The sequence below is a fragment of the Euphorbia lathyris genome, chromosome 8 (assembly GCF_963576675.1).
Source record: "Euphorbia lathyris chromosome 8, ddEupLath1.1, whole genome shotgun sequence".
Classification (NCBI taxonomy): domain Eukaryota; kingdom Viridiplantae; phylum Streptophyta; class Magnoliopsida; order Malpighiales; family Euphorbiaceae; genus Euphorbia; species Euphorbia lathyris.
The window spans coordinates 6,368,108-6,378,614 of NC_088917.1; the positions used below are offsets into that span (position 1 = coordinate 6,368,108).

At 35.5% G+C, this 10,507-nt stretch overlaps 1 protein-coding gene across 1 annotated transcript; it reads right to left on the reverse strand.

The window, feature by feature from the left end:
• Window positions 1-329: 329 nt before the first annotated feature.
• On the reverse strand, window positions 330-7,632 carry LOC136202824 (putative B3 domain-containing protein REM15). The gene is made up of 15 exons (XM_065993739.1): window positions 7,383-7,632; window positions 6,979-7,303; window positions 6,026-6,150; window positions 5,703-5,940; window positions 5,468-5,592; window positions 5,357-5,393; window positions 4,916-5,040; window positions 4,597-4,834; window positions 3,698-3,822; window positions 3,585-3,621; window positions 3,377-3,462; window positions 3,049-3,286; window positions 2,549-2,664; window positions 2,222-2,462; window positions 330-603 (listed from the first exon to the last, which is right to left on the reverse strand). Exons 1-15 carry the CDS (start codon window positions 7,449-7,451, stop codon window positions 527-529), a joined length of 2,202 nt encoding a protein of 733 aa, XP_065849811.1. The 5' UTR covers window positions 7,452-7,632; the 3' UTR covers window positions 330-526.
• Between the last annotated feature and the right edge of the window lie 2,875 nt (window positions 7,633-10,507).

A 10,507-nucleotide genomic window follows, 5' to 3' on the forward strand; every position in this document is an offset into this window, starting at 1 on the left:
AGGAGCCGCCTCTTGCCAAATAATTGGCAAGGGAAGGCTTGCCCCCAGTACACCCATGTGGTGGGATCCCTCCCCGGACCCTCGCTCAGCGGGGACGCGTAGTGCAACCGGGCCGCCCTTTGTGTTCAAACAGGAAACATTTGAAACATAATTAATGTTTAGTACATAGAATAAAGTATATTTAAGTAGAGGTAAAATTGATTTTGATTGGAATTATTAGAGGTAAAATTTTACTATTTCATACTCTTTCCAAAAAACGAAAAGGATAATTTGCACCTTAATCCAAAAAGAATTAGTCAGGCTGTTTGCAAAAGCAGGGAAAAAAAATCTAAAAAAACCACATCCTTATCGGACGTGGCGTTTTATTGGCATATAATAGTTAGTTTTTTTTTTGTACTACAACAACATTACGGTGAGTTTTTATACATAAAACTGTAGGCGACTAGAAAATACAAATTACATTAAGAAACACTCAATAAAGAAGTGGAGAAGAAGCTCAAAGCTGTGAATTGGAAGAACTCAAGATCTATATAATTGGTTTAACATCTTCAAAATCTTCTCCCATGCCCTCTTGATTACTACTCTCCATTCTTTGTTTTGCAGCTTCCAAAACAAAGAAAAACAAATAGTTAGGCCGCTTTACAAGCCTCAAAACTCGGGTTTGGTGTCCTCCGACTATCAGAAATGGAACGGAATTGACATACTCGTTATTTTGTAACAACAAACACCTTGTTGTTTAACTTTTGTCATAACTATTGTCCTTTTGGCTTGAAAATAAGAAATTCAGTGACTGGAAATGACACGTGGATGTCATGTCAACCATTTTTAACCACGTGAGAAATAAAAAAACACAACGAAAATTATTATTTTTCTTGCATCCCCAATCCTCGTGTCAAAAAAGTAGTGACTTGAGACACATGTTGCGTCTCTCGGAAATTAGTTTATTGATTTGAAGTCAAAAGGACAATAGACCAAACTAAAATAATGCTAAGCAAAGTTAATTGGGCAGTGGAATGGACCTTGCACAGTGAGTTGTGAGGAAGAACCTTTTTATTTCCTTAAGAATGGAGTAAATTGCACCGATGGTCACTGAAATTTGGGGTTTGTTTCAAAAATGTCACTAAACTTCATTTTTATTTCAATAAAATTGACTAGCCAATTCAGCTAGAAAAAATCACTGAAAATAGTAGCATGGAAGTCACTTTGGAAAAAGATTCATTCATGTATCACATGACAGTCACGCGTGAAAGCTAAAAAAATACATTTTCACTGTCATGTGACAGTCCCGAGCAGTTGGTTAAGTAAATAAAAAATGTAATTTTTTCTACCGTCACGTGACTGTCATGTTATACTTAAAAGTAAGTCATTTTCAATGCAACTAGCACATCACACCTTAAGTGACTTTTTTTCTCAGATGGCCGGAATGATTTTATAGCAATTAAAAGGAATTTACTGAAGCAAAATGAACTCTAATGATCTTTCTGAAACATACTCCAAACTTCAAAGACCATCAGTGCACTTTACCCCTTAACAATGCATTGCAAGGATGAATGCTTTACAAGTATGGATCCTAGGGATCTTCATGGCTCTCTCTCTCTCTCTCTCATTCACAATGCCCTAAACCTCTATGTATAGGCCTCACACCAACCTAATGGATGGTTTAGGATAAATGAGGTCCAAATGGTTGAGGTTAATCCTCCAAAAAAAACGAAGAGGCAGTCGAGTGGTTGCAGACTTGCAGTAGAGGCGGTTCTAGGCCAATCTGGCAAGCGCAGACAAGCAGGGGCATACGGCCCCCTAGGGGAGAGCCATCTGGCACATTCTCACATATTCTTGGCCAATCTAGCCTATCCTCATCAACCTTGTTGTCCATTCTAGCCCAATCTCACTGTAGGAACTTTCTAGTGGCAGAACTGGGGTACTGTTGAATGGAACATTCCAAAGTCTCATCCTCCCACGCCTGCATAACAGCTACTATGAGGGGGGCAACGCTAAGAACACATAGGCTGTTTGCACGGCCCCATGGGCGACTAGCATGGACCTAGCCCCGGCTCTAGACATCCTCCACACTCCATCAACCCACCCGACAAATGGGGAGAGATTTCTCGCTATAAATTAAGAGTTGTGGCAATTCCATTCCATTTCTGATAGTTAAAGCACAATGGGTGTAATTAACCCCTCAAAACTCACATAAATTTAGTAATCAGGGTTGGAAATTTACCATAATAATTCATCACACGTGTTTTCGGTTCTCCTTTAACCAGTTCTAACATGAAGACATCTCCCACTTTTATCCCATTTCTTTTAGCAAATTCAGTCCAGCCATATCTAATAAAAACTTCACCACTTTTATCCAACTTTGTTGCCACTTGCCATGAATTTCCCATTTCATTCCTAATGATCATTTCTGAACATACGCTGGTAAGAAGGCCATTCCTCCGTGCAAAGTCTGTTGGAATTCTCTGCAAAAGTTTCATCTCAAGATGTGAAAAAAATAAATGCAGCATTATTGATGAAATCTTTATGATTTGAGTTAGTTAGTACTCACAATTTGACCGAGTTGAACCATTGATGATTTCAGAATAACAAAGAAATGTGAGGGTTTCTCAATCGTTGAAGAAGCAGTTTCCTCATTCTTTCTGGCGTTATGGTTTGTTTTGAACTCTGCAGTATAGTATTTATGTTAGAAAACTTGGGATCACAATTGCTATTGGGTTTCTGACTAAGTTTCCTCAAGGATTTCCCTAACATGAAATTAATGATAGCAATTCCATTAATTTCCCTATGAACGTATTTGAATAATTAAAACACAGTACGTAAAAAGATATGAAGGATTGAGGATATTTATAACCAAAAAGTTGGTTGACAAACTGTTTATTCTTATCCAAAATACAGATGTGTCCAGACAATATAAAATACAGATTTCCTTCTTATTCTTTCCATGTGCAATTCCCACAACACCAATATTAAAGACTAATATCCAACAATTTATTGGCTACAAACATATTGATTTTGCAGCACAAGGACTTCTCAGAAAGGTTAACTTACCACACATTTTGAGTGCAGGCCTTTCCCCCTTTTTGATGAACTCGAAAACGAAAGTGTCCCCCGGGTTAAGATCATTAGCAACACGGAACTCATTCCAACCACCTGATATATAAGCTTGATCATCTGAATCTCTGTACCGTAAATTTGCTGGCCATGATCTTCCCTCTCGGTCTATAAGAATCACCTTGCAAAACTCAATGTTTTGGAAGTGTAGCCTCACAAATTTTCCGGGTATGTACTGCTTGGAAACAAGAATTAGAGAGGATTTGATAAAAGAATCACAACACAAACATAAATTTTTCAAAAACATAGAGTAGGAAGTAACAACCAGTTTAGAGTCAACCCAACGATCATATACTTTCGCCACGAAGAAGCGGCTTCCAGTCACGGGTTGCTTATTCTTTCGCAATTTCCCTGAATCACCAAGCACATTTAGGATCTAATCTTCAAAATATAATAGCCAGTGTTTTCAATATGGATAACAAATATATAATTCAACTCAAACATGCATAATACTACGAAATAAATGAACTTACCCAAGCCAGATACTTTTGTTACTTCTTCAGGAATGTGCTGAAATTGATTTCGCATATGAATGATCCATCATCAACAAGCCTTAATCAAATTATTATATTGGATTGGTACTCACCAGCTGAGTTCTTTCACGGTTGGAAGCCTCAGTAGTAGCATGAAGATGTCGGGGTGACCAAGAATCAGTTTCTGCATTATTCTGATCCATAACTTCCTGCTTAACTTCTGGATGTTCTTGAAGTCCTTAATGACATCATTGATCAAAAGCAAAATGTAAGTAGGTAACACAAATACAAATATATTGATAACATGTATTTTCATACACGTTTGGTGCTTAATTCTAGTTTAGTTTCATGTTATTTTTTATGCTTTTGCATCATATTTTCACTTCTTTTTTGGAGCTTTCCAGGTGTTACCTAGTTATTTTGGGATCCACGGAGATCAAGTGAGTCAGGAGAGGTTTTCGGAGACGGGAAACGAGTTGCTGAAACAGATAGAACTTGGCAAGTTCTCCATTGTTCCAGCAACTCAACAAGTTCTCACCTATTTTTCCCCACTGAGTTCCAGTGTAAACAACTCAGCGAGTTCTTCAAGTGACTCGTCAAGTTCTTTCCGCAACACGATCAAATTTCATTCTGTTCATCGAACCCCTAAGGCGAAATATGCATTTGGGAAAGAGGAACCATGATCGAAGAGAGGTAGGCAAAATTCAAATGATAACAGACATTCTAGTTTTTGGCTTGCAATAAAGCTAAGCCGCTCATCACCGGAGACTGAGTTGGACTCATTCATCTTGATTTCTACAATCAATCATTTCGAATTTCTAGTTCTTTCTGAACTTTTTCTCAATATGTGTATTTTGTGTTTATTGGCTGTTTTTAATTTAGACAGACACTTGAAGAGACCCGGTTTACCTTTAGTCTAAAATTAAACACAACCTTGATTCTCATGAGCCTATACCAACAACCATTGATTGAAACTTTTTTTTCCGTTTCATCTTTGAGATTAAAAACTTACTTTGCATTTTCAGAACAGGTATCTTCCCGTTTCTAGTAAGCTCAACAAGCAATGAATCTCCTATCTTAAGCTTATGAGCAAGGCGGAAGGATTTCCAAGCACCTCCAACATAAGTTTTACCAGTTGAACTTTTGTAAAATAGTTTTGCTGGCCAACAGTTCCCTTCTCCATCCTTAAGAATCATCGAACAACATCGACCATATAGACCGTGTTGTTTTGCAAATCCCCGGGGAATATACTGCCACAACACAAAAATTACCGGTTTTGAAAAAAGAATTTTGAAATGCATATCCCCTGAGCACAAGCATTAAGTACTTACCACTCTACCACACTTGAAGCTGTCTCGTATGAGCTCAATTACACAACGAGGATGTTCAAAAACAGTGGAGCTAGCTTTTTCTTCTAATCTAGTTTCCAGTTTCTTCTTTTTTTCCAATTTCTTCCCTGCATTACATAAACATAATCATTAGACATCATTTTTATAAATTAACTATGCATTAATCCCAATGAGTCCTTAAATTACATGATGGCTAAATTACATGATGGCTAAATTTAATTCATCTCATAATTTTTCAGTGGTTCAAAAACGTCAAAATCCTTTCCGGTGTTAAAAATAATTGATCAAGGGCTTAATGTATCCGTTTAAAAAGATCGGGAGCTTAATCAGTAAAATTTGAATTGATCAAAAGATGAAATATGCCTTTTTCCAATATTCAATTAAACTCAAACATGCATAATACTAGGAAAGAAATGAACTTACAGCAGCCGGAATTTTTCACTACTTCTTCAGGAATTTTCTGCAATTGATTTCACATGTGAATGATCAATCATCCGCAAGCATACCAAATTATTATATTGGGTTGGTACTCACCGGCTGAGATTTTTCAAGGTTGTAAGCTTCAGTAGTAGCATGAAGATGTCCGGGTGACGAAGAATCAGCTTCTGTGTTATTCTCACTCATGATTTCCTGCTTAACTTCTGGATGTTCTTGCAATGCTTCATGATATCATTGATCAAAAGAAAACATAGTGTTAATTTCTCATGTAATATACCAATCATTGATTGAAAGGTTTTTTCTGTTTCATCTTTGAGGATTGAAAACTTACTTCGTATTTTCAGAACAGGTATCTTCCCATTTCTAGTAAGCTCAACAATTAATAAATCTCCTGTCTTAAGCTTACGAGCAACACAGAAGGAAGGCCAACCACCTGCAATATAAGTTTTACCGGACGACCTTTTGTACAATAGATTTGCTGGCCAACAATTCCCTTCTTCATCCTTAAGAATCATTGAACAACATCGACCATATAGGCCGCTTTTCCTTGCAAATTTCCGGGGAATATTCTGACTCAACACAAAAATTACCAGGTTTGAAAAGAAAATTATGTAATGCAGGTATATTTCCCGAGCATAAGTCCTGAGTAGTTACCAATCTAGATTTCTTGATGTTTTTTGGTGTGAGTTGAATTACAGAATAAGGATATTCGAGAACAGAGGAGCTAGCTTTTGCCTCTAAACTAGTTTTGACTTTCTCATTTTCTTCCGATTTCTTCTCTGCATTACAGAAAAATAATCATCAGAGAACATTCTATACAACAACTAAGCATTAATCCTTAAAGATATATGATCTTTTGGGGGCATCATTGTTAGAAATTTGTTCGGTGGTTCAAAAACATCAACATCCTTTTCTGACCGAGTTCCAAATGCATATTTGGGGCTTAATTGTTAGAAATTTGATCAGTTTTTTATTATAACAGTTTGATATGTGGAATAAGAAATTACACATGCAATCACAATAACAAGAGATACGTTGTTCGGCTAATTTTGCTTACATCCACATGCAAGGAGGAGCACATAATTCATTAGTGATTGACAAGTTCATACGACATCTCATCATTTACCCAAGTCCCTAACTCTTAAATCGCATGAGACCCCATTACATCTAAAGCTCACACATACATATGCATATCTCAAGAGCACAAGCTCCAAAACTCGCATCACAAATAAATATGCACACAAACCTTACATATATAGGCTTAAAAAGTATAATCCTTTACCAAGTAGAATCCACTTAAAGAGAATGTTTTCAATTTCTATTCTTCTAATTAAGAAAACAAACTAATTGGCATTCTAGAAAATGGATTTGGAAATGACAGTAATGTGTCAAAAAATGAAATTAATCATAAAATGTAGGGTTGGAAAATCAGAATTAGACCTAGATGATCAATTACAATAAGGAATTGGGAAATGAACTTAAATTAAACATGATCTACGCATGCAATATGAAATTAATCTCAAATTGGGGAAGAAATACATAGTTGCAAAATAAAGAACAAAACCCAGATGAACAGAGAACAGAGAACAGAAAGAAACGAAATTTACCACTACTTGAATCTTCGGGAACATTCTGTTCTTCAATTTCAATTTTCTCCTCTTCTTCTGTAGAAGCAGCAATAAAGGAAGGATATTCCCTCTCACAAGTAGTACGGTCAAAAACCAGAACAAAAAAAACCAGATCTCCTTCATGTCTGAAAACCAAAAAATCCCCAATTTGCAAGCCGTGATCTTCCACAAATTGTTTCCACCCATCTTCCAATCGTCTCCCATTGATCTTCACAGGCCAAAGCTTCCCCCCTTGTCGGCTTCCCAGCATAGCTTTATCACAATTTTGTTCTGTAAAATACTTGGAGAAGGCACCTGGAATTAACTGCAAAAAAAAGGGGGGAAAACGATGATCAAGTAATTACAGTAGAAGAAAAAGAGAGAAAGATGATACTGGGACTTACAAAATCATCTTCAAAACCAGGAAGCAGTGGCTTGAAGAAATGTGGTTTAGTGAGAAGAGTTGCAGACATTGTGTTTGTGAAATGTCCTCAACTAAATTTCAGCTTGTTCTTTGAGTTCATGAACCAAAGTGTACAGAGAAGATGTTGGAAAGATTCAACAAGCTCTGAGTGAATTGAGAGGTGAATTCATAGGTGATAAAGAGTAGGTAGTGCAGTGTGAAATTACTTTTTTAACTGGTCTAGTCAAAGGTTTCTTAAGATCATCTTCAACAGATGGTGTCCAAAAAAGTGCCAGCTGATGTGCATCAAGTTTGGCAACTTTTAAAGGGTGCCCACTATTGGAGTGATTGTGGGTGCCAAGGAAAATTGCCAATTTTTGACAACCTCTTGGCAAGCTTGTTTAATTATTTTTTAATATACTCTCCTAGAAATAATAAATCTGGAACATTTTTTTTATAGTAAAATAATAATTTGTAGGATTATGGTGGCAACTTTTCAAGCAACCTCTATTGGAGCATTTTTTAAATTAAAGTTGCCAAAAATGATGTGGATGAAAGAAACAATAAAATACTATATTTTAGTAAGTTTTGGCACTCTTTTAAACACTTCTATTGGAGATGCTCTAATAAGGTTAAATGCAGAGCTGTCCACTCAAGTTTCATAGTTGTTTTAAAATGGTTGTTTTCAAGAAAATCATTTAACTTTAACTTTGAATTTTGTCCTATTAAATCACCCTTGATAATTTGCAAAAGTAAAGGATATGAAAAAGTAACATGACTGTCACATTAATTGTAGTTAACTTTCAACGATAAGCGGTTACTTTAGTTGATACCTAACTAATATCTAGTTAACTCGAACGACACATAGCAACTAAGTGACAGTGTTGTTTCAATCAGAATATGAAAATTGACTAGTGGTGACGTGGAATTCACATCACTTTTTCAATATTTTTTACTCTTGAAGTCACCGAAAATAATTTTATTGAGTACTATTAATACAAGTAGCAAAATAAACTCAATTTTTTTTGGTCTAACATATCCCTAGCACATGTACTTGTTAAAAAATAAAGTTAATGTACCTGTATATTTTTAAAATGTCTTATTTAACCTCTGTACTTGTTTAAATTGGAATATTAACCCCCTAAAATTTATAGGATGAATTAAAGAAAGATTTTGAAAAAGTGAAGTGGTCGCCACATGAGCATTTGTTAGCTTTTGAACCCTGATCGAAACGATAAGTGGCTACCACTAATTGACACGTGGCTAGCACCTATCTAACCGAAACAACATGTGTGAATTAGGTGGCAGTCACATGTCATTTTTATCAGATGATAAAAGTTGACTTTGAAATTGAGTGGCCATTTAGAAATAATCATAAAATTTTAGTGTTTAATGGTGTATTTAAACCACAATTAATCCAGGTAGCAAATTGAACGCAAAGTTTTTTTTAGATCTAATATATCCTTAGCCAGGGGGTGGTAACGGGTGTTATAATCGCGGGTACCCGACACTATCCGATCCTAATGGGACTACATGTACCCTGTATAAAAGGGTATGGGATCAAAACTGTTACTTGTTAGGATAATGAGACGGGTATGAGAATACCCCCTAAGATACCTGTTACCCGTCATAAAAAAATTATATATTAATAAATATCATTGTTTTTTAGATGTAAGACGTGGGATTTGAACTCCAAACTTTTGTTTTTCAATCATTGAGTTATCCCATTAAGCTACTTTATTCTTTTTAAGGTTCAATTTGTTCAATTTTTAGATAGATGATTTATTAAATTTAGACTTTGTTAAATTTGTAATTATTTTTTGTTTTATTTATTGATTCTTAACGAGTAAGGGTACCCGCGGGTACCCGCTAATTAAATAGGACGGGTATGGGATGCAAAAATATACACGTTAGAATAATGGGACAGGTACGAATAATTAAAAAATAAGAGGGTAGGGGTTTGGGATTGACATTATCCGCGAGTAACTTATCTGTTGTCATCCCTAGTTAGTCTCATGTCCTTGTCAAAAATAAAAGGTTAAAGTAGAATATTTAACTGTCCCCTATACTTTCAAAATTTCTTATTTAACCTTTAAACTTATTTAAAGTAGAATATTAACACCCTAAAATCTATATGATGGAATTAGGAGAGATTTTGAAAAAGTGATATGGCAGTCACAGCAGCAGTAGTTAACTTTCAAACGTTGATCGAAACGGTAAGTGACTAACATGTTTTTAGCACGTAGCTGATTGAAACGACACGTATCAGCTAGCGGCCGCCACGTATCGTTTCGATCAGGTGATGAAAGTTGACTAATGCTAGTGTGGAAGTCACGTCACTTTTTTCGGTGTTTTTTTGCTATTGAAGTCGTTGAATGATTTTATTGAGACAAAATTTAAGGTTGAATGATTTTACTGAGACAACTCAAAGTTTAAAGTGAAATATTAACCCCTAAAATCTAAATGGTCGAGTAAGGAGAGATTTTGGAAAAGTGATGTGGCCGCTACATCAGTAGTAGTTAACTTTCAACATTGATCGAAACAACAAGTGGCTGACAACTAGTCATTTCAGTCAGATGATGAAAGTTGATTAGTGCTAGCGTGGAAGTCACATTACTTTTTCGGTTGTTTTTGCTCTTGAGTCGTCGAAATGATTTTATTGAGATAAAATTCAATTTATGAAGACAAATTAAAATTGAGTGACCATTTAGAATAACCATAAAAATTCAATGACCAATGTTGCATATAAAGCATCTCAGAACAGTTTTTTAATTGGGGTCTTAAGTTAATTTGAGGAAAGATGGTTAAAAACCAACTCCAACGGTCTCTTAGTGACTCCTCAAATCACTAAAGGGGCGTTTGGTTCGCGCAGGGGTAACGAAATTGAATCAAGAAATGAATGGAATGACCCTGAATTCATTTGTCTGTTTGTTTCAGTTTCACAGAGAGAATGATAAACTTCTGATTCTCTTTGTAGTTGTTTGGTTCAAACGAAGTATTAAACAAGAGTTGTGTTTTTAACAACAATTTCTTTACATACATGTGTATGTGTTAATAAATTAATCACATGTAAATATAAGAATTAAAATTAATTACTTCAACAATTAAAATAAAAAAAATGATGAA

Coding starts and splice junctions, on each gene's coding strand:
- LOC136202824 (XM_065993739.1), bottom strand. CDS start 7,451: ATGTCTGCAACTCTTCTCACTAAACCACATTTCTTCAAGCCACTGCTT. Junction 6,151..6,978: donor TCCCGAAGATTCAAGTAGTG/GTAAATTTCGTT, acceptor TCTGTAATGCAG/AGAAGAAATCGGAAGAAAAT. Junction 3,823..4,596: donor ACCTGTTCTGAAAATGCAAA/GTAAGTTTTTAA, acceptor GATGTCATTAAG/GACTTCAAGAACATCCAGAA.